At 53.2% G+C, this 23,888-nt stretch overlaps 2 protein-coding genes across 2 annotated transcripts; one reads left to right on the top strand and one right to left on the bottom strand.

Annotated features, from left to right (window-relative positions):
• Positions 1-1,712: 1,712 nt before the first annotated feature.
• On the bottom strand, positions 1,713-16,270 carry SF3A1 (splicing factor 3a subunit 1). Its single transcript, XM_082325047.1, has 16 exons — positions 16,071-16,270; positions 13,974-14,086; positions 11,968-12,172; positions 10,881-11,138; positions 10,352-10,426; positions 9,052-9,202; positions 8,389-8,582; positions 7,631-7,748; positions 7,331-7,516; positions 6,855-6,976; positions 6,438-6,680; positions 5,524-5,734; positions 4,597-4,751; positions 3,676-3,777; positions 3,383-3,454; positions 1,713-2,445 (listed from the first exon to the last, which is right to left on the bottom strand). The coding sequence occupies exons 1-16, from the start codon at positions 16,134-16,136 to the stop codon at positions 2,344-2,346; spliced, it is 2,373 nt and encodes a 790-aa protein (XP_082181173.1). The 5' UTR covers positions 16,137-16,270; the 3' UTR covers positions 1,713-2,343.
• A 454-nt stretch (positions 16,271-16,724) lies between these two features.
• Positions 16,725-23,846, top strand: CCDC157 (coiled-coil domain containing 157; the record flags this gene model as incomplete). The annotated part of the gene is made up of 10 exons (XM_082324816.1): positions 16,725-16,987; positions 17,832-18,003; positions 18,926-19,646; positions 19,972-20,049; positions 20,385-20,575; positions 20,923-21,090; positions 21,669-21,837; positions 22,320-22,459; positions 23,458-23,531; positions 23,609-23,846. The coding sequence occupies exons 1-10, from the start codon at positions 16,740-16,742 to the stop codon at positions 23,844-23,846; spliced, it is 2,199 nt and encodes a 732-aa protein (XP_082180942.1). The 5' UTR covers positions 16,725-16,739.
• Between the last annotated feature and the right edge of the window lie 42 nt (positions 23,847-23,888).

Here is a 23,888-nt window from a genome sequence, read left to right as displayed (position 1 = left end):
CCCCCCCGAGGGTCCCCACCCAGCACCGGCCCCCTCACCCTCACCCCAGACGGGTAAAACCAGCCCGGCTCTTCTAGAAATAAAGCACAAAAGGGTCCGCAAGGGACTGGGTGACAGCACTGGGATCTACTGGGACCTGCTGGGACCCGCCCCGGGGGAAGGCATCCGGGGGCAGATCCGCAGGGAGGGAGGCAGCGAGCTCCATCCCACCTCCAGACGCTTCTCACAGCCATGAGCCCTTGAACAGCCCCCCAAAAAAATGTGTTTTTACCAGAGCCAAGACCCCTCTGAAAGCGGGTACGGTGCTGGGTAAATCGCCGAAGGACCGAGGGAACGAAGCTCATTAAAATCAGCAACGACTCAACCTACTTCCAGATTTTTCTGGCAGACGGAGCCCCGCGGGGCCTCCCCCCTGAAGTGGAAGGCTGCGAGAGCAGTTGTTTTCTGCTAGACACGCGCGCAGGCTGTTACGACGCTGATCAGTAATATTTAGATAGAAAGGGGCTGGCGAGGCTCCACACGAGCTATTTCTAGCGGGAAGTTTTCCTGCCAGGCTGGTAAAAGGGGCTTGGCTGAAAATGTCACCCGAAGCAGCAGCGCGGCGTTCAGCCGGAGCCGTCGAGGAAACGCGCGTCGGACCGGGAGCTCCTCGGGCACCACGGCTGGAGAAGTTGGATGACCTTCAGCACGGCCCCCATCACCCCACGATGGATGTAAAAACGTTAACTTCTCCGTTTCAGAGCTTTCTTGGCAGATTTTTTTTAATCAGCTCTGGAAAACACCCCCTCGCTGCCCAGTTTTTTCTCCAAGATTGTATCTATTGCCTAGGTTTTAAAAGCAAAGCAATTATCCCACCTTCCTGCAGCATCCACCCTGCGCACACTTGCCGAGCGGCTCCGAATTCGGCGCCTGGCAGCGGGGATGGGAGCAGCCTGCCTCTGCACGGAGACGTGGGCAACTGTCAGAGACAGCAGCCGGCCACCGCAGCCGGGGGACCGCCGGCCACCTGGGCTGAGCCAGCGCCAGGCACCGTCCCTCCAGCGCCAGGGCTTCCTCCCGGCCCGAGAGGAGCGCGGCGGAGGCAGGAGGACGTCGGCTCTTCCCTCCTGCTGAATTTCTCTCACCCCGAAGCACAGAATGAGGTAAACAGGATGTTCTGGAATGCCTGACCACCGCTAAAAAAAGAGAAAAAAAAGAAATCCACGGCTTTGGATTATCCCAAAAGAGCAGAGGTACCCAAATCACACGGCTGCTGGGGCGGCGACAGACAACCACCTCTTCCTCGGCACTTGATTATCTCGCTGTAGATTAACTCTCTGTTACGTTTGTATCAAACCGCAGCACAGTGCTGGCTGACGGTACAGGCGTAACCCATTTTCCAGCCCTGTATGCTCTCCAGGACCAAGAGATGCACGATATAAAGTGTAAAACACATTTTCCAGTGAAACTCAAAGTTCAAAGCAGTCTTTCTGCCCCCGCACACAGACATAAGCACTTGTATATACATGCTTTACATTCAGGAATAGCTGTGTAGTACTAGGGAAATTTCAACGAAACCCTTTTCTTGCAGCCTTTCCTAGAAAATAAAAGAATTTCCTATAGTAAACTGCTTAATTACAAAACCCCAATGTATTTCCCCACACCCCGCATGCTCTGAAGCCAGGCACATCTCCGTCTAGAAAACCTAAACCCCAAGGAACTGCGACAGACAGAACCCTGCGCCGAGACACGCGTTTATTAAAACAAATCACTGGCTGTACAGAAGCAGCACGAAGCCGTTCGGCGCGCGCGGACCCGGATCTCCTTTATCGCAGGGAGCAGCCGCGTACGCTCGCGCTGAGGGAGGATAAATTTCCAAGTCAGGGTCAGTGCGAGAGGCTCGTGCAGATAGATCAGAGACGGAGGAAGAATAAGAGGCTTAGTAAGTATTTTGAGAAGGAAGATGTTTTCAATTAGAAAAAGGTTAAATGAAGCAGCAAGCACTGGAGTCAGACAGATGATGTTCTTGGTCAGCGTAAATCCCTCAAAGGTGGATCTAGGCTAAGCTGGGCATGACCTCAACGTTGCTTCACGAGGGAATTAAACAGAGAGCCAGCATTCGAGCAAAGCATCGATCACTAACAGACTGCTGCGGCTACGTACTAGGTCACTACATTTATACATTTCAGGGCTCTGTCAGCTTCCCCTCTCCCATCAGCCACCCAAACGTGGGCTTCATGGTCTCTCTTTTCAAACTAGAGCTGGCAGGCGGCGGCAGTAGCCCCTAAAAGGCTGGAGGATTCGAAGGGTTGGGGTTACACGAGTGGCAACACAGCCATGTTACGGCTCTGGCCTCCACGGCTCCTATTTCTTCCTGCCTCCTCTTTCTTTGAGGGCCAGGTGAATCAGAGAGCCACTTGTCATGTTGTAATAAGCCAGGGAGTTCGAATCCTTGATGAAGATGCCCTGAGGGAAGAAAAGAAAAAAACAACAGTCACAGCAGAAACCTTAACGCTGCCTTCCCACAACCCCCCGACAGAGGAAGCCCTCCTGGCGCTACTCTCAGAACAGGGCGATGACAGAATGCTGCAGGCTTTGAAAAACCCCGGAGAGATCCCAGCGTCTCAGCAGACGGGCGCCGGAGGAGGTGGGTGTGCTGGGAATGACGCAAGAGTACAGACAGACAATATACACTATATACCTCTACAAACATATAGAGAAAGGCAGTCACCACAACAAGTGAAGTTATTTAGGCTCCACTCCCCCCCCCTTTTTCTCCCTTAAAAAAAAAAAAAATCAGTTAAGCTTCCTTTCTTGCTAAAGGTTAACACAATATCTGCCCATAGATGAGCTCCTGAGGAGATAAGTGCACAAAGTTCACTGCTTAGGCAGCAAGTTGTGCGTGCCTGCGCACATGCGTGACTGCAAACAAGTTACCAAAAAGGAACGGTGCCTTTCTAACAGCGCCGCTCTCGAGAGGAAGGGAGACAGAAAGATCTCCTCCCTTCCGTGTTTTGGGGAAAGTCTTTTCAGAGCTGCCAGGGTTTCAAGGTACTCTCGCCCGCCTTCCAGAGCACACACGACAGAACAGTGGGAGCCAACTGCTGCATATACATGTTAAAAAAACCCAGTATAAGAATAGGCTGATCTCAGAGAAAGCCATCAAGCTTAGAGGACTCATCTGCCACAGCAATCCTGTGAAGATCCACTGATGCCAGCTATTAAAGGCCTGTCCTGCACTAACAGCGTACAGTTCTGTAACCAAGCGTGCTGCACAGAGAGGAAAAACATTCCCTCTGCTCTTCCCAACATCTCAGTAGGTACATTACAACTTTTTCTTGTAAAAAGTCAGTTTGTGTGGGAGAAAGTGCTGAAATACAGGGTTGGAAGGGCTTACACCCACCTCGTACTGCAGCTTCTGCTTCCCAGCTGGCATCCCTGTGGCCTCGTGGATCTTAACCTTTATGACAGACACCTAGGAAGAATCAAAGACCTTGCTCAGGCTTTTTTTCCCCGCTGTCCAGATGGGCCAGCCCTGCTCCCCCAGCCACGCAACCCCACTGGGCAAGAGGCCGTAGCGTGGCAAACATCCAGAGTTTTACAGCTCCTGCCATGCAGGTCAACTGCTACTCTCAAAGCGAAGAAAATCAGTAACAAAATAAGAAGGGGCAGAGGCCGGGTTAAGGAGCTACGTGCCTGGTCTGAGAGCGGCAGGGTGAACACCAGCACTTGGCCATTCAGTTTCCATTCCGTCTTGTCCTGCATGTTGGGAACCTGGACTTTGACCGTGACCGGACCCTAGAGGAAACAAAGATAACGTCTCTTACAGCCAAGGAGCCTCAGGACTGTGATAAAAGAGCGGCAGACAAATTATTTATAGACACACAGCGGCAGACAAATTATTTATTTCCCAAACTAGCCATGTATCTCAACTTCTCAGTGAACACACTGAAATGTATTTGCCTCAACACTGAGAAAGTTACTTCACTGCTACCAAAATAAAACATCTAGTTGGATTTCTCTCACTCGTGCCTCCTTTGTGTGTCATTCACCAAGCACCACACGCATTCCCGGTATCAGAGAGTGACCGTACGAAGCGTTAAACAGGAGACAGTTTGTCTGTGCAGATGTCCAGGAAAACCGTACAGCCTCCGTAAAGGACTGAAAACCCAACCCACGATGACGGCACTCCTCAGGAAGGAATTCAGTCTAACGTTTAGTTCATGTTGTCATGGAATATACCACATTGCCATACTATCACGCTGACATTGATATATTAAATCTCCTTGCATCTCCAGCTTAGCAGTCCTCTGCTTAAAAGCTTATTAGCAGCTTTAGTGCTTCTTTACATTACTATAAACCTACCTCTCACTGCCCTTGATTACAGAAGAGTACTACCTTGCTATGCGCCTGTGTCTAGCGCTGCATCGCGCTTTCCGGTGAAATACAAAGCAGTTTGGTTTGCTCAGGAATGACAGGAGGAAGGAGCCACCTCAGAAATTGGCTCCCCTCTGTGCAGTGAGCTGCTTTACATCCCCTTTGAGCAGAGGAGGCTGAACAGCCCCACGGGGTCAGGACTCCGGTGCCTCTCAACAAGCAGCCGGCCCGCACGCGTACCTTGTTCCGACGCAGAAACTCCTCCTCTGGAATCAGGCTATCTTCGCTCTTCAGTTTCTTTGAGACTGGCTCATCCTCCATCGGCGGCGGCGGGTGAACAGGAGGCATCGGCGCTGGGGAAGGAACCGGAGCCACAGGAGGCGCAGGAACAAAGGCTGAAATGGGATGGGGGGGACACAACACAACCTGCGGTCATCCACCGAGCACAGAGCAGACACTCCCTTACGCAAAAACTCTTTTAGCAGACCAGTAAAGGCCGAAAAGAACACATGGAGGAAGTTAACACAACCGACAGCAACATGCAAACTTCAAACGTTAGAATTTTTGTATTGGGAAACAGTCCAGGAAAAGACAGCGAGCGGCCTAAGAACTTCCTGCAGATCTTGCAAAAAAGAAAATGCTCTCAGTTCGGCATGCAGCAGTGCCAGCACCCCGATTTAAAGACAAAACAAAAAAAAAAGGGAAGAATTGGTTTTTGCATTGTGCTTTTCAACTTAAAAACACCTAATGCTATGAAGCTGCTATGAGGAAAGGGGCCAGACAACAGCTTTTCCTCCTGCAGCAGCAACTTCTGTAACAAGCTGTAACGCCCAGTGAGGTGCTGGCAGTTCCTCTTTACTCTGGTTCCTTTGGAGAGCAGCATGGACCCTTCATCTGCACCTGGGCGGGCTCCCAGGGCCACAGACATAAAATGGGTGAGACAGAATTCTCTGTATTTCATGCTGCAGGCGGAGTCTTGAGCCCCAAAGCAGCACTGCTAGGTAAGTCCTATCAAACACCCCAAGATTCTTAGCAATGGGACTTAGGGACTGCAATCCCGATTACAGGCCATTATCAGAGGCACAAAAGGAAAAAAGAATCCAAACTCAAGCCCACATTACACAGGAATTAGCTGACAATTAACCAGAAAAAGCTGAAGTTACTGACCTGTTGGTACTATCATGGGAGGCGGGCGGGGGCTCATTATGGGAGGAGCCGAGGGCGGCATGGGGACAACATTGATGCGCGGGGTATGGATTATCGGTGGCATGGGGGTGGCTATGACGGATCCCGGGGGCAAACGGACCACGGAAGTCATCGGGGGACGAGGCATGACTGGAACTGCAGAAACAACAGCGGCGCGAACGGGAGGGGGCATCTGGAGAGAGAGAGGGTGATTTTTCTTAGCGGGTACACGCAGGAACGCTCAGCGCTGTTCACAATCCTGATTAAAATAACCATGGCAACACAGAGAGGATTTCTGCTGGCCAAAGACTTGCTGGGGACCTCAGCGAGCCCACCGTATGGCCAGCCCAAGCTGCCGGTAAACAGGCACAGAAGCCTCATTAACAGATTAAACGGTTCTTCCTTCCCTCACCACTCAGGTATCAGACTGCGAGCCACGCAGCAGTCTTAAAGAAGGAGCTATTTCGGAAGGAGCTATTTCGGAGTCACGCAGCAGAACAGCGGGCACGTGAGTCACCAGTGAACATTTCTTACCTGTGGCTACTTTTGTTCTGCATCATGCCTTTCTACACCTAAAAAAAGGCACCCACCCATTCCTTTGTTAGCCATGCTCCCTTCCTCCAAGATCTTACTGCCCAGGTTCTTCCTCTGCCCAGCTGATCAAGTCTTTTTGGTACCTCTAAGGATGATAAGCTCCACCTAACTCTTACTTTCCATTTTTAACAGCAGGTTCAGTAGGGTTCCTCTGATGGTCTAAGAGTCATTCGGAAACATGAACTCCACTCAAAATCTGCTTCTAGCCAGCGCCCTGCTGTTGTAACCCTTGACCTTCGTCAGGACTCCCTTCTAATGAACTATGGCCACGGCCGTTTGCTTTTGGAAGCCCAAACGCTTACTGTGGGTGGACGAGGCACGGATGTGATAGGCTGAGCACTAGCTGGGGGATTTGATGCCGATGAAGGAGGGGGTGGCTGGGGCATTTCATTGGGTTTGCTGGGACCGATCTTCTCCTTGCTGTCATCTTCTGGCACCAGTCCCTTGGCCTTATGGATAGCTTCAATTTGCTCTTGGAGAGTAATATTGGCCTGAGCAGCCTGTTGTGTGCGGGCCATGCTGCCTGAGTGCCCATCCCAGGTCACCTGAGAAGATAAAATAAATCAGAATAAGCCCAGCCTGTCCAGACTGCAATGTCAGCTGCAAATAAATCAAGAGAGCAGCTTTACAGCAAGAACAAAGTCCAAAAGACTCCTGTCTCTGTGAGCATTCATGGTACTACAGGAACCTGTTTAAAAACCCCACAGTTTCCACTCTACCTTTTCCTCTGGTTTCTGGATTTCTTCTTCACCAATCTTTTTACCAATGGCAGTCTCTTCTACACCAAAGATATCAGTACGGCGCTCTGCCAGTTGCTTCAAGCTGCTTTCAATATCCAAACCTGCAGGCAAAAAGAGAACTTCTTATCTCAAGTGATATAACCAAAGTCAAACCTGATCAAGCCTCTGTTAATGACCTTTAAACTGTTTGGTACCTAACGACTGAGTGCTGCTCTTTTCAGAAAGAGACTGCAACTGATGGCTGGTATGCAGCAGCTAATGCTCTTTGCCTTTAAGTTTATAGAAAGGCTTCAATGTACTAATGACAAATGTATCCACATAATCAGCACATTAAGGACATCATACTGAAAGCCACATTTAAGGTGGTCCTCATCGGTGGGAGGGGGCGTGCTAAGAGTTCACAGAACTCATCTAGGAACTCGGTTTTACAAGCTGTGTCAAATGCTCGAGCTGACCTGGGGCATAGACCTCATCATCACTCTGCTTTTCACGGATGGATCGATCGCGCTGCTCCAACCATCGAGGATCCAGGAGACCGATTCGCATGTGTTCTTGCATTTTACTGGCAGGAATTTTCTCTCCAGTGATGGGGGAAACAAGATACTCATCTGGAGCTGGGGCGGGTGGTAACGGTTTTGAGGCTAGGAAAACAAAACCACACTGTTAAAAACAGATCAGAGGATGGAGCCTAGAGACAAACGCTTTTGTGATTGTTCAGGAAGAAATAAAGTTTTTCTTCACTAGCCTGATTTTACCTTTGGGATCGTAATCTTTCCGCACAATGACCTGATCTGGCGTGGGAGGAAGAGGTGGTGGCATCGGGGTTTCTGGAGGAGGAGGAACCTTCTGACCTTCATCTTCATCATCTGAGCCCTTATTTAGGTTAAAAAAAAAAAATCATAACCAAGTTCCTGTAGTCAAATATCGACAAAGAAGATTTGAGAAAGGCATAAAAATCCTGTGCAGCGCTCGAAGAACTGATTATGCAGCTTCAAAGCAACAGGGCTATTTTGCCTCTGGACACCTACACTACAGTGGTTCCTCTGGATAATCACGATTCAGAAATTCAGTGGACCCAGAAGAGGAAGCAAGTACTCCTCAGCTTCCACATTACCACAGCACAGCAGGCAGGGGCTTACGGTTAACTACGCTCTGGTTCCTTGTTACCACAAAAACAGCTTACATGCAGGGGGCAGAGGAAGAGTCTAAAATGAGTCATCTTTCAGTGTTCCAGGCACTGTGCAGAAGCAAGTCCAAAATGCTTGATCACAGAAACATAAAATCCACACCATTAGGTGACAAAATGACTGGATTTCTCTCTTGGCAATTGTATTGTCAAGGAAAACATTAAAAATACCATATTCCAGCAGAAACAGGTTGTTTTGAAATTCCATCAGAAGGAAATCTCATTTCCTCAAGAAACTGAGGAACTTCTTACAGTGAAAATGAAGGGCATCATAAACCACACAAATGTCACGGGACAAAAGTAATGCTGGTTCTACTGGCTAGTTACCTCATCCATATCCTGCACTTGTGTGTCTTGATCCAGCTGGGCTGGGGGTTCATCTGTTTTCTCTTGCTTTTCATCTTCCTCGTCTGACTCCACCTCCATCTCTACCTCCTCGCTTTCCCCAAACTTCTCGTAACGCTCCTGGATCAGGATTCGAGCTCCCAGCTCTTCTGGAGTGGTGGGAGGAGGGAAATTCCCTACAATGAAGAAAACAGAGCTTCTGTTTATCGCATTTCATTGCTCAATGGACAGAAATATCAGTTTCTCGAATGGAAAGGAGGTTCTTTACAAAGCACTGGCATCAAAATGTCCTGGGAGCCAAGGTATATAGAAGTGAACGGATGGAGCCTATACAGACCAACATCAGCATGACGCATGAAGATGAAGGTACTTATAGGTGAAAGCAGCGCTAGAAAGTGGGACAAGTTCTGCTGTCCTGGTGGAAGTGGAAAGGCGGACATGAGTACAGCCCTGGACTTCATGCAAGGGGAACATTACCAACTCCAGAAAAAAACCATAGCCCTGCACACTGTCACTAGAAGGCTTTCCCCTTCATCTTTGAAGGATATGCAGCCATAAAACCCAATGTCTGTCTAAAAACAGCATTTCAGGACACAGTCCCTACGCAAAGGGAGCAGAGTTTCATAGAGGTTACATCTTCAGTACCTTGCTCATTGGGCTGAAAGTCAACTGTTTCCACGACCACAAAGTCATGCCAATCAATCTGGGCATAAGCAACACGCTCCTTTTCCTTCTCCTCCTCTTCCTTCTTTCTCTCTCGCTCCTGGAACTTTGCCCACTCCACTCTGTAATACACCTGCACGAGCAGACGTAAAGCACGCACCAAACGTCAGACAAGAAACACATCACAGTCATCTCTACAGCATCTGGAAGTTTATGCTACCAACCCCTTCAGGGCAGTTACACCAGCACTACTTCAGAGGCCTGGCACGACAAAGAAATATTTGTATATCATTTAGAAACTATGGGTTTGCCTGTCGAGTTATGTACTGCAGCAGCTTTGTAAAGTGGTTTTCTAAAGCTGGAACTGCAGACTTCATGAGCCAAGACCAAGCCATCCGCTGAGGTATCACGGAAGATTCACAGCCAGCAAACAATTCACGGACACTTTATTACAACCCTGTAATGCCACCCTTCCAAAACAAATCATAGAATCACAGGATGCTTTGGGATGGAAGGGACCTTTCAAGGCCATCCAGTCCATCCCCCTGCCATGGGCAGGGACAGCTTCAACCAGATCAGGTTGCTCACAGCCCCGTCCAGCCTGGCCTTGAATGTTTCCAGGGATGGGGCACCCACCACCTCTCTGGGCAACCCCTGCCAGTGTTTCACCACCCTCATCGTGAAAAATTTCCTCCTTATATCTAGTCTGAATCTACCCTCTTTTAGTTTAAAACCATCACCCCTTGTCCTATCGCTACAGGCCCTACTAAAAAGTCTGTCCCCATCTTTCCTGTAGGCCCCCTTTAAGGATTGAAAGGCCACAATAAGGTCTCCCTGTGGCCTTCTCTTCTCCAGGCTGAACAACCCCAGCTCTTTCAGCCTTTCCCCATAGCAGAGGTGTTCCAGCCCTCTGATCATTTTTGTGGCCCCAAACGCAGTCTTCGTGATGAAGACAGAACAGCTTGAAGGACTATAAGTGACTGAGCTGTCACAGTGAAGTTGTCTGAGAGGGAAACGTTCTACTTTGTAAAGCGCTTGGAAATGGTGTCCCACAGTATCTACACCCCTACGCTGCCACAAGTAAACCACCCCCAATACGAACGCTAGCTAGTAGTTTAAGGGTGAGCTTGAGTACCCTGTATTCAAGTGGCTACAGGGGACACATCCATTTTATTCTCTGTACATTTGTATTTGCTGCCAAGAAGTCAGAAACATGCAAAGAGAAAAAATTCAAAACGTAACCGAAATGCTTCAGCAATTTTGAAAACTTTTCATGTAATACCTGATCTAGGACTTCCTTGGGATTTTCAGCCTCTTTCTTGAGTTTGAGGAGTAAGCCTTTCGGTGGGATCAAGATCTGAAACATTTTGCGTAGACAGTTGGTGACAATTCTTTTTGCCAAAGCCTCCTTAAAAGCAATTATTCTCTTTCCACACTGATAAAAATATCAGCAGACCCCTGGGGCTATGTTCCATTTATTCTATTGCAACCCTCTTATTACTTAGTGCTCATACTTGCATTTAAAAATATTCACTCTTGGCCTTCCAACTACCCTCCATATTTAAAAAAACACAACTTTTACTTATATTACAATAGTGTCTGGTACGTTTAAGTAACAACCCACTGTGTTCAGCGCTGCACGTTGCCAACACTGTACAAGATACCCACTCTACTTAAAGAGCAAGATTTAAAGGATGGACTCCCGGACCCGCACATATTTCTAGTCTGGCTATGCGTAGAGCTTCAGTAGCCTTCAAAAATCAGTACTGCTGTTGAAGGAATCAACGCGACAGGTAAACTGCCAAGACTACCTTTGTGTACTGTTCAACCAGCTTAGTGAAGTAGTTAAAGAGACTGTGCTGGGGGCGAAGGAAATCGAACTGGTAGTTCCTCTGCTCTTTCTGCATCAGCTGAGTCAAGAACTGCCGCCCGTTTCGAGCCACGAACTGCGCCGTTAGCTTCACCACGTCCAAGTCAAAGGCCGAGATTGAGGGAGGATCTGCAATGAACTCAAACTCTGGAGGTGGCTCTTTCGGGACGACTGTCTCCTGGATCACCTGGGCCTGCACCTGCAGAGCAGAATGGAGACGGCTCAGTCAGTGCCCTCAAGAAACCATTACCAAACACTTGGGAGAACCCATTTTTCCTTTAGCTGCTGCGGGAAAGCAACATCAGCCTAGATATCCTGGCAGCTGCAAGGATGAGAACAACTAGTACCATGGGGTATATATGGACATCTGTATTTAGGCCGACTGTGAAAAAAAACGTTGCTCCAACAGATAACAAAACTGGAAACTATCAGGGCTTTGCTGCCATCCTCCAGGACGGTCAATACCACACAGCGTGACTGTTGGCCATGCAAAGCACGTGAAAGACTCGGACTCAGTCAGTGCCCTTTTTCCATGCAGTATGTATAGAGGCACAACTAAACAAGATTAGCAGCATTTTGTACTCCACATTTTAAGGGGAAGCTGATGCTTCCGGCAGAAAAAAGGGAAACGTTTCTACAAAACAGTGCATGCAACAAGCCCAAACTGAACTCCAAGGGATTCTAAAGACTTGCCTATGGCAGACGTCCTGAACTCATCCAGTCTGAGTGATCACTAGTGTAAGTAGCACATCACTCAATACACAACAAAATGTAATTAAAAGGGACCAAGCAGAACAATATATTAGCTCTTTCACACACAACTCTGACTTACCGCAACTGGTGAATGCACATCTGCATCAAAACAAAGTCCCAGACACTAAAGGTCAAGCCTCTCAGTGCTGTCTTTTTTGCAAATGTATAAATAACTCTTTAATTTACCTTGTCTTTCAGACCTTCTGCTTAACATCAGGCTGTGACACAACCAGTGAGAAGCCAAGTTCTCGACCAAAGTGAAAAGGAATACTTACCTTCTGTGGAAGCTGCTGCTGAGCACTTTGCTGCTGTTGCATGACCTTGGGAATAGCAGCCGACGGCTCCTGTGCTTTACCCTCTTTGAACTCGCTGACTTTGTGCCGGTAGTACGCATGGTAAGGGTCGTTGGGATTCAAGAAATTGAACTTAGGGTTATTTATTTCATTCTGACGAATTCGAGCTTCAAATTCTGGACCATTTCTGGGGAGGAAAAAGATAAATTGTTTAGAGAAATGGACATCAACTCAAGTGTAAACATCTGCTCCTTTCATAGTAAGATGTGTTGATGCATCAGTCCCTCAGAAGACAATTTTCTCTCCTACAGGGAAGGGGTTTACCGCCAAGTAACTCAGACCCAACGTAGCAGCCAGCTGTACGCACGCAAGTTAAAGGCATTTGTCCTGATTTAGTCTATAACGCTTCGCAGTGAGTATTTCTTAAGACAGTCAAAAAACTCACAAATGTTCCACAATCTCATTTGGCTACCTACAAACGAAAGGCCATTTACTGGATTGACAGTTTATTGGATGAACTTTACAAGCTACTTACTAGACCAAATTTATTTGCTATATTAACAAGCTTTTAAGACTAGTTTCATTTCCAGGAAGTTCATATAAGGAAAAAAAGTAGGTAACCATCAGCCTGTGCAGAAACTGACCACACCGGAGGGATGCGTTTAGGAGAGCCTTAAGTTTTAGTTCAGGTAACGTCCATTCCTCCCGTGCAAAGTGCACAACCCTTTATTTCAGGGTAGTCTGAGATAGTTAACAGCTACTGTAGCGTGTGTCCCTTCATATTCTCTGGATACCTCCAAGTCTTGTTTAGCCACTCCGCCTCTTGCAAAAGAGGAGGTCTCTACAATACCAAAGGATAAACACAGCCCCTTATCCTCAAAGGAAGCCCACGCTCCTCGGCAGCACTTTAGAAATTAGCTACACAAGAGGTGTCTTTGACTAGACCAGCATCTAGTCGCCATCTTAAACTCACAGTAACAACCGTTGCATTTTAGTGAGGCGAAAGCACGCGGCGTTCAGCCTGTCTGGATGCCGTGAAGCTTAAGAATTCACACAGGCAGCTGAGGGGTATCTACCTCCTGGGCCACTCGTACGCTGCCAGGAAGACCAAGATCTGGTCCCCTGAAACCTCACGTAGAGAGATGACAGCCAGGAATACTTAAGCATTAAAAAACAACAGAGGAAGATGGCCTAGCTAGCACTAACAGCTTGCACTTGCAGAATGATGACATTAGGCAAATGGAAGAAGCCTAAATGAGTAAGATTTATTCAACTTTTAGACTCCTCCCTTAAATTTGACATCTATACTCATGCTAATCAATCTGCTACAGTCAACAGGGGAAAAAATCCCATACATACCACGGGCAGATCATCTATCCTAAGAGAGGATCAGACTCCTCTCCGGAGGTACGCACTTCTCTCCCTCTGGCGACCCAGGGAGACAGAGATGACTGAGGCTTGGATGAACACGCATCCCAGCCGCTGGCACAGTTCACCAAGCTGTACCCAAACCAGGATGGGACTTAACCTCAGGGCTCGACAAGCAAGCGAGCACCCTTGTACTGGGAAGTTCGTCACCTACAATCTGCCTACACGCTGTAAAATACAGTCATGACTCCTCTTGGCTTCATCACTCAGTGGAGCACCTGTAACGAGGCTCTCTTTCTACCTGGAATTTTGTTTCCCCTTCAGATCATTCGGAACAGGAACTGCTACCTGGTTATTGCAGCATGTACTATAGATTTTCCCAAGAATTTCATTTTATTTACTACTATAACTTTTCTAGCAAACTGTCTTACACCTCTTAAGTAGAATATTGTCGTTTCTTTTCCACAGTCTCACTGCTATAGACTCAATCCTTAAAATCCTTTGTGCAAATCCATAGGACTGTGACCTGCTTCAGTTTCTGGAGCTGCGCAGACACGAGCACCGGAAGAGGAGAAGCATGAAAATCCCAGGAAACACGAGACACCACCAGTGTTGTTTACCTGGCTACGAAGCTGGCAGTCTTGTCCACAATATTCCTGACCTCTGGAGGAGGGTAAATAATTCCCACCACAGGCTTGGCCGGTGCTGCTTCCTCTTTTGGCTCCTCTTCCGGCTGTAATAAAAATGTATATATACATATATATACAGTCCTCTGTACTGCTGCCTCACAACTATAGCAACTATTCAAAAGGCGAAGAGGCGGTGGCACAGGAAGACATCTTTCATTGTGGTGTCTGCAATCAGTCAAGATACTAAATTCAAACAGCCTAAATAAAAGCTGAAAACAAGAGAAGGAACTGCAAATAATATGGAGTAGGGTGCTATATACCAGCATCAGGGGGTGAAAAATAGCCCAGTAGGCTGCAAACCCAGACTCATTTTATTTTCAGGTGGTTGAGTTGGAAAAGTCATCTCCCTTCTCTCTCAACTTCCTCACCTAATTGGGAGTAACAATCCTAACACACCTTAACAAATGGTTCTGCAATCCCCTGCTTTGTGAAGGCTATGGAAGGATTAAGTATTCCAAACATTTAATATTTCCTGACACAAAGATCTGGTTTAACAACCTGAATCACCAGTCCCACAAACTAATTGCTCGGCTTCTCAGGGTGGGAGACAATGTTTGTCTGCTTGGCAAGGGCACCCGCTGCAGGGGCGGGGGCAGCAAGGTGACGAGGAAGGCCACTCCGCGGGAACCAAAACAAGTCCTCACGGCATTTTTACTATCTCAGCCTTGACCCCAAGTCGGTTTATAAATGCCGAGACAAGAAGCAGCATAGGAGAATGCCTACAAAAACACATCTAGAAATAACAGCATTGCTGAACAGGTTTAGAAGTTATGAACGTTCCTAGAGGCCTGTGGGACTGCAAGAAACTAGAATCTGAATGATTAACTCCACATTAAATAAAACATAGCTTTTAATCCTACTGTGGGTGCATCAAAAGCTGTTTTGCAGAAAAAAGCTCTGCAGCGCATTTTTCTCACTGATATTATAGAAGAATCTGAACTAAAATCCCAGAACCCTCCCTGAGGACGGCTTTGTCTTCCAGTGAGACCAGAAGCTGCTCTTTGCAGGATACTAAAGATGTCTCTCCTCTTTCCTCACCAAGCAACTTTCACGAGAAAAGCCGTTATAAAAGAGAACAGGTGTGTATGGGAAATGTCTATAATCTAAACAGGGACATTCAGGAAAATTTTAAAATACCAGTAAAGCTACTAGCTCTGCTAAATCCAAGGGGACTCCAAGGCAGAAAACTCTCTCAAGTCAAATACAACCGTAATAAAGTGTGTTAAGAAAAAGGCGCCATAAACGTGTTTATTTTTCATTCCCGCTCCCTCTGAACAACATCATCTTAAGGAGCCGAAGGACAAGGCGACACCATGCCTGAGAGATGTTTTTATTTAACCACGATGCTGAGTTGCCTTGCTAACATATATGCATGAAGGGCACCGGGTGTTTGTTGGGAGCCACGGTTTCCCTCCCAGCTGTGTTAGCTACACCAAACCACCCAGGACTGTCAGTCAGATCAGCTCCCTGCACTGGCTTGCTGTACAGCTGCACAAGTGCTGATGCTGGTGCGTGAAACTGCTGGAATCGCTGGGGAAGGAACGGCTGCTTCCCGTTTAGGGAATGCCGGGAAGAGGCTCCAGCAGAGGTGAATATGGCCGAGGCAGAAGAGAGCAGGGGAAGGCACTGGGGAACAGGGGGCTGCTGGGCTCTCGAGCACACCGGGACGGGTGTGTTTAACGCTTTCATACATTCTTGCTGGCGGCAGGGCTGTTTCCATAGCTGACGGCAAACCCTCGCGCCCAGCGCAATCACAGCCCTGGGCCGCTCCCAGGGAAGGACTCGGCCTTGTGCCGAGGCCTAGCACCCGCCCGCCCCCCGCGGCCTGGCTGCGGGTGAACGCGGAGCTGCGGGCGAGGCCTACGGGAACGCAGCTCCCCCCAAAAACCGCGGCAAGCGGGGCAGTGTAAGAACCCAGAGACCCAAACAGCCCCAGCGAGCCCCGCTTCCCCGCGCCCCGGCCGTGCCCAGGGCCCCCGCCGCCGGAGCACCCCCCTCTCCCCCCCGTCGCCTCAGCGCGGCCCGCACCGGTTTGCTCTCCGCGGGGGGCGCTGGCTGCGCCGGCGGCATGGCTTGCACGGGTCCGGCCGGCATGGTGCTCGCTGGGGGCGGCGGGGAGCGCTTCCCCGCCGGAGCCGCTCGGGGGCCGAGGGGAGCGAGAAGCGGCGGAGGCCGATAACACCGCGGACGAAATGGCGGCCGCACGCGACGGGCTGCGCACGCGCGCCGGAAGTGACGGCGCGGACACCAGCGGGCGCACGCGCAGACGACGGGACACGGCCCGCGGGCGGGAGGGGCGGTGGAGGGGCAGGGCGCATGCGCGGCGGGAAGTGCCATTAGCGCGCCGGGGGGGGAATCCCCTCAAGGAGGAGCGTACCATTGCGACGCGGGGGCGTGGCCTGGGGAGGCGGGGCCTAGGGGCGGGGCGGGGCCGGTTGCCATAGCAGCAGGCGGCGGCGTCGCCGGTCGGTGTCGCCGCGTCCCGACACAGGCCCCGGCCCGGCGCCTCCTCGCCCCGGGACCCCTCGGTCCCCCCCGGCCCTCCTGAGCCCCCCCGGGGTCCCCCAGCCCCGGGGGCCGCTGTGCTGGTCCCCCCTCCAGCGACCTGTCCCCCTAGGGCTGTGCCTCCATCCCAGGCCTGGTGGCCCTGTCGCGGCCCACAGGCCATCGCCCGCAGGCCGCAGCCACCTCGGCAGTATGGCGCACCTCCTGGGCCACCCCGGCTGCATGGAGAGCCTGCGGGCCGACCTGAGGGACCTGCAGGCAGCCATCGCCGACATCTCCTCCCGGGCCGGGGCCGTGCGTTTTCCCTCCTGGAAATTCCCCGATAAAGTGTCCTGCGACCTGGACCTGGCGGCGCTGCTGGAGCGGTACGGCTACGCCGAGAATGACCCCGAATTCACCCAGCACTCCCACGTGATGCTGCTGGAGCTGGTGATAGACAGGTGAGAAGGCAAAGCCAGCCTCAAATACCCGCCTTAAAAGAAGCTCAGCTGGCAGAGTGGCTCCTTCCCCCTGGAGGGAAGGGGACAGTTGTGCGTCCAGCCTGTCGAATGGGGCCGAGTGGTTTGGATGCTTTTTTCCCACATGTTTCCATGTTGAGCGGCATGCCAGCACCTCAGCCTCATGCTCTGCAGCTCTACGCTGAGTTTGAAAACCCATCTCCTTTCCCTGCAGAGAGCTCAGAGCTACCAGCACAAATGCTGGCCACAAAGGAGCAGAGAAAACCGCTGCTCCGCCTGGGAGCCGAGGGCACCTGGGCAGACGGGGGCAGGCTCGTTAAATTGCCCCCCCAAAACCTTGGAAACACTCAGACAGAGCTGCACCTACAGGCCTGGGAGACAAAAGCGCCTTTTGCAATCTGGGTGAAATAAATACAACCCCGTTCTGAAAGATGAGCCACTCCTACAGACCTGTTGGCCCTGACAATTAGGGTTTGATATCGGCAGCGTGGGTGCTGTAAATCTTTTGGGAGAGCCGAACTGCAGCCTCTCGGAAGTGGCTGGCTGCAAGCAGCGTGCGCAGCCTGCGTCCCGGCAGCTGCAGGAGGATTTTCATCCCACCAAACATGGCTCCGTGGAATGATTCAGGCCTGGAGGAGGGGTAACAGGAGCGCTGATATCCACCCTCCTTTGCCAAACTCGCTCTGTCCAGGGTACGGGGAGGGGGAATAACCTCCTTGCCTTGGCGCTGGCCCTTAAGGCTCACTGCGCTCTTAAACACCAAGGGCTCTTTCCCTGTCACAAATACTCCATTGCTCTAAGTTGTGTTTTGTTTCTGTTGAAGAAGACTGCTGCTGCTGCTTCAGAGCTTCACGGGCTACGCAGAAAACTTGCTCAGCGAGCGAGCCGTCCCGCCGGCGCAGGCAGTGGGACCCTGCATGTCCGCGGGGCTGACGGCGAGGAGGTACTGGTGCAGCATGCTGAAACTGGGGGCCTTCTACCAGCAGCTTCTGGCTGAGGTGGGACATTTAGGGGCCCTGATGCCCCAGGAGCTGAGTGCAGGGGTCACGGAAATGGCCCTTCCCTTACCCCCCGTGATTTGGGGGATGCCCCGTGACACGTGCAGTGGCCACACCTGATGTGCTCCTGGCTCATGACCCTCCGCGAGTGGGGACCTGTGTGTCGGACAGGACACATCTGTTCCGCACTGTCCCCTCCTGGCCTGAGTCCCTTCCCTCCTCCAGCCACTGCTCCCAGCCATCCTGCTGGATCAAGCCTCCTCCAGGCATCCACCAGGCTCTCAGGATGGAGGAGCTTGGCTGCCCTTATTGCTTGGAAAAATATTCTCCTCCTGCACGCTGCCCCTTCAGCTCTGCCGACTCCACTACTTGTGGGGCTGAGCTGGCTCAAATCAGTGAAATAATTTGTGGTAAAAACACTATACCGCTCCCCTGCATTTTCTTTTCCCCCAAAAATGATCCCTTTCGTGGCAAAGTCTTACAATAATTCATCTGGCATAACCAGGAGACAGCCCAGGAGGTGGGAAAGAAGGGACGGTCACAAGAAGGGGAGCAGGTTTCACTGCCGAGGCTTCCCGTCATGAAACCACAGCTCCGGTAGCGGTGGCTGGAAAGCTGCCTGGCGGCTTGTAAAAATTCAGTTCCCCTGTACCCCACATCAGGGAGTGGGAAGCAAATTCATTTTGCTTGTTAGCCATGTGCTTTGGTTGTAACGGAGCACAGTGAACAGGGAACCCAAGCGCTCCTGTCCTCCTCCAGCCTCTGGGAACTCCCAAGAGAAGGGCTCGCTGCCCTTGTAGCCCCTGGGCTGCACTAATGTCCTGTCCCCACGCTTCACACCTCTGTGTTTGGGCTCTTATGGATCATTTGCAGCTGACTGTTTGAGCTGGGCCCTGTTTTTGTTCTGTGCTCTCTCCACCAGAAGGCGGCTTGCAGGAAGGAGATCCCCATGCTGCAATCCACTTCCCAGGCTGGGATACCTAAGAAGGAGCGCCTGAAACACTGCTCGCCTGATGTTTTGGAGTTAAGAACTTCCACAGAGGTTGCCCGGTCCGCTTCTCTGTGCCCATCGCTGAGTGTCCGTGCACCAGACAGCGACGCCTCGGGCAGCTCCCTGTCCAGGGCTGCCTGCAGTGTGGCTGAGAGCAGCCACAGCATCCCCACACAGACAACTGCGAGATCCCCACGCAGATCTCCGGGACCCTGCGACACCTGCGCCAGCGCCCAGGCCAGCCTCCGCGAGGTGGGCAAAGCCATCACCAGCATCTGCCAGAGCCAGAACATCCCCTCAGCTCTGAGCAGGTTCCAGGAGATGGTGGAGGAGAGCACAGGGAGAAGGACCCTCTCTGCAACGGACATGAACTACTGGGCCTCAGAGCAGAGCAAGGACCTCTCCCGGATCAGCAAACACCTCCAGATGCTGCTGCAGCAGGTCAACCCTCTGAAGTCTGAGCTGGAAGAGTCGGCGAAACAGAAGGACAAGCTGCGGAAACAGGTTGAGGACTTTTCCCGGTTGCTTCAGGTGGAGAAGGAGACCCAAGCACAGCAGAGGAAGGAGGCCGAGCAGAACCTGGAAGTAAAGAACACAGAGTATTTAGAGGCTGTAGCCAGGCTGGAGCGGGACAAGGACGACCTACGGAGAGGTACAGTGCTGTTCCCAGCATCCCCTCCCAGGCCTGTGGGTATTTGCAGGAGAAGCATGGAGTCCGTGGTCGAATCTTCGTCCCACCACCATGAGCAGGGCTTTTGCCACTGATTTTGGTAGGCGCTGGGGCTGTTCCCCGCTGTGAGACTAACCCCAGACAGCAGGAGCTGGTTGTCCACATCCTCTCACTGCTTCCTCCCTGCTGACGCAGAGCACGATACAATCACTAGATGAAGAATGCTTTGGCGTGGCCGTTTGCTGCCTCCTTGTTTTAGTTTCTTTGAGGAGCTGTTTAATTAGTAGAGTTTTTTGTACCGATTTAGGAGCTGCTCTGCTGGAAGAGCGACTCTCCACCTTAAAGGAGGAGCTGGCTGCGAAGCAGGCTGCTGTGCAGGAGCTGGGTAAGGACCCCTGGGGCTCCCCCAGCCTCGCTCAGATCTCACAAGTGTTTTACACCCAGATAACTCCCGGCTCCTGCAGAATCGGCTGGGTACAGCGCCGGTGGGAATGGTGGGGAGGACGAGCCTCCTTTGTTGCAGTGCCCAGACATCACCCAGCACCAGAGTGGGCTCGTGCCAGTGCTGGTGGAGATTCAGGGGGTCGTAGCCCTCCCGTCAGGCCTGCCTCCCCCACGCCAGGGCTGGTGGAGGGTGTGGGGCCCCTTCAAGCCACCTCACCTGGGAGCTTCTCCCCCTCCTGCTGAGCCTGGGCCAAAGGCGCTGTGTCCCCCCCCCAGAGGTGACCAAGATGACCTTGCTGGAGGAGATGAGGACCACGATGGTGGCCAGCAGCCGGGTGCTGGAGCTGGAGGAGAAGGTGCAGCTGCTCACCAGCCAGCAGGAGAGTCTGGGCCAGGAGCTGAGCACCACCACCACCCAGCTGGAGAAGGAGAAGGCCAAAGTGGAGAGCATGCTGAGGCACCAGGAGGTACGGCCGGGCCCGCTACTGCCCACTCTGGAGCTGCTCCGCAGCCCCATGGCGTGCTGTGGGAGTGGGCTGAGCTCAGGCCGTCTCTTTCACACCCTGGCCTTAAGCCAGGGTGTCAGAGGGGCTGGCACAGAGATCCCACTCGTGGTGCTGGGCCCCGAGGAGCTCACCCTCCGTCCGTACTAGCTCTGCATGGCTTTGGCCAAGCCCTCCTTGCCCCACACCTCTTCTCTGCCCTCTCAGCCGCTGCCATGGGCCCTTGTCATCGTGGGTGCTGCTGCCCGGCGTAAGGGCGGCGGTGAGTGGGTGCAGCAGCAGCCCCGCGCAGGCTCACCTGCCCTGTACAGTCCCTGCAGGCCAAGCAGACAGCCCTGCTGCAGCAGCTCGACAGCCTGGACCAGGAGCGCGAGGAGCTGCAGGCCAGCCTGGGAGAGGCCGAGGAGGGCAAGGCCAGGCTGGCAGAGCAGCTGGAGGAGAGCCGGGAGCGGAGCAGGCACCAGCTACAGGTGCAGCAGGTCAGTGCTGGCAGCCAGCAGCCGTCTGGGGGGCTGCCAGCAGCGGGGCTCCCTGGGGAGCAGCTGGTGTGGGACACAGCTCTGCCATGGGGGAGTCAGGAGCCACCTACTGCCCTGTCCGCCACCTGTAGCCAGAGTTTTTCCCAGGAGGGGGACTCTGGGACTTGGTGTGACGCTGCCACGTGGCCATCTCCTCCCGGGACCCCCCGGGGAAGACGCCGCTCCTGCCTGGACAGGTCTCTGCTGCTTTACCCCGCAGCCAAGGCAGAGGGGAGCAGCAGGAAGCAGCAGCTTGGGCTTCTCCCGCGTCTCCCACCATTCCTGTTCCTGGACACACACCATATTGTGCGTGTCCAGGAACATTGTTGGTGCTGTTGCTTCCAACTCACACACAGACCTTAAAACCGAGGCCCTCTGATCCATCACGCTGCTGTGGGACATCCTTATCGTGCAAGGAAAGGGCGGGAGCTTTCCTTGGGGGGCTCCGAGTACCCCCATGGAACTCCCCCAGGCTGTACCGTCCCGAGGTTTGGGAGAGCGCTCTGCAAACCTCACCACCTCTCTGCTCTGCCACGCAGGAGCTGCTGGACACACTGCAGCAGGAGAAGCTGAGCCTGGAGCAGTCTGTCTCGGAGCTGCAGGCGAACGTCTCCAAGCTGGAGGAGCAGGCACGGGAGCTGAAGGAGCGGGAGAGGCTCCTGGTGTTCTTCCCTGAGCTCCACGTCCCCACTGAGACGCAGTTTGAGAGTAAGGGAGAGGGCAGCGGGCAGCAGCGCCTGCTTCCGCCGCAGTGGGCTTACACCTTCGGGGTCTCCTGGAGCTCGCAGGGGATCCTGCCGGCCCCGGACACACCAGCATTATTTGTACAATGCAGTTTTTCCCAGTAATAGCCAGGAAGGTCTCAGTCCATGGGCTGTGCTAAGCCGCTACCATCTTTGCACACTTCCCTACATGGGTGCTGTTCATCCCCCTTCCAGGCCAGAAAGTAAAGCAAGGCCAGGGCACAGGCAGAGCTTTGTTTGCCCTCGCGGTTTCAGCTGGCACGGTTTGGGGTCCCAGCTGCCACCTCCCAGGCTGGGCTGGTGCTCCCCAGTTGGGGCAGGCTCCTTTCCAGCAGGCAGCCACCCTGCTCGGGAGGGAGAGGGGCTGCTGCCAACACCTCTGAGCAGGCAGGCGGTGGCGGGCTGAGCTCTGGCTGCTGCTGCAAGGACGTCGTATTTTGTTTGCAGGCACCGGGAGCTTGACCGAGGACATGGAGAAGCAGCTGCAGGCCAACACCATCCGGATCAGCGTGCTGGAGCAGGAGAACGCGCGGCTCAGGTCTGCGCTAGCCAAGGTGAAGGCGGCTGCTGAGCAGGGTGTGCTGAAGGTGAGGCTGCACCCAAGCCAGAGCAAGCTGGGTGCCACCAGGGAGAGGGGTGCATGTGCCAGCAGGGCGCTGCCTACCCCAAGACCACCCCATGGTTGCTGACAATGTCCCACATCCTCTGGGGGCCGGTTCCCTGGCTGCGTACCCTTGCAGAAGAGGCTCCAGGGAGCAAAAGGCCACGGGGCTCCTTGCACAACATCCCCCTGCGACTCAGCAGCTGCTTCCCCAGCCTGCACAGGGCCGAACTGGACAAAGCTGCTTCCAGAAGGGCATGAAGCTGGGTGGGGGCTGTGATCCTTTGCTGCCCCAAGGCCTGATCCTGCCTTCAGGAGCCCATCTTGGCCTCCAGGCAGCTGAGCCGAGCTGCTCCTACCTGATGCTTTCCAAGCCAGAGCGGCCAAGCCAATGCTGGGGCACTGCAGCACACACGGTGCCCGCAGCTCGCAGCCGCCGGTGGCTGACCCAGACCCGCTCTGGCATGGCCCCTGAGCCGGGCTGCAGCCAGGGGCAGCACGCCAGGGTCACTCACTCGCTGGGAGCGAATGGCACGGGCAGGGCAGCGCTGGGGCTTGGGCTAACGCCTCATCAGTCGCTGCTGGAGCAGCCTTCCTGCCCGGCACGGGCCGCACGCAGCCGCTGACCCAGCCGGGCGCGGGGGCTGCTGCAACGCCCTTCCCCTGGGTCAGTTGCTGCGGCTCAGCCCCGTTAGGTTTAGACCAGCTCCGTGGTTTTGAAGTGTGCCCACCCCAGGAGGGCCAGGGCCTGGGCTCCTGGGCCACCGGGAGGTCAGTCTGGTTTAACTGGTGTTGGCAGGGAAAGCTGCTCGGCTGAGGTGCCCGGGGCTGGTTCCCAGCTCCGTTATGTCGGCCCTGCCGCGGCTGTCATACCACCGTGCCACCGCCGCCAGCTCAGTGGTGACGGCCCCCCAGGGCAGAGGCCGAGGGGTGCGACGGGAGCTGAGCGCGGGGGGAAGCCTCACCCCCTCTTCTCTTCCCCAGCTCGTCCCGCAGACCCAGCTGCACTCTCAGCTCAGCAGCCAGCATGGCGGGGAGGCCGGCAGGCAGGATGCAGGGTGAGTAGGAACCCAGAGGAAGGGGCAGGGGAGCGTCCCTCTTCTTCCTCCCCTCTAACTGCTCCCACCGCCCGCAGGCGGCTGAGCAGCCGAGGCAGCAGGGACAGCGCAGGGACACACGGACGCGCAGGCGAGGCCCGGCAGCGAGCTCTCGGCAGCCAGCGGCCAAAGCCGCTCTTGGCAGAGCCTGCGTGCGAGGCCAGACCCTGCCTCTCGCTCCCGGCTGAGGGCCTGGTGCTCGGCCCCCCCGAGCCAAGAAGGAGAGGCCGAACACCCCCCCTCTCCTCTCACCGCGCCGGTGGCCACCGCCAATAAGCGCTCACAAAACTAATGCAGAAATGAAGCGTTCAACAAGCA

Source organism: Platalea leucorodia, assembly GCF_965183815.1.
Source record: "Platalea leucorodia genome assembly, chromosome: 12".
NCBI lineage: Eukaryota > Metazoa > Chordata > Aves > Pelecaniformes > Threskiornithidae > Platalea > Platalea leucorodia.
This window is presented reverse-complemented; position numbering and strand designations above follow the sequence as displayed.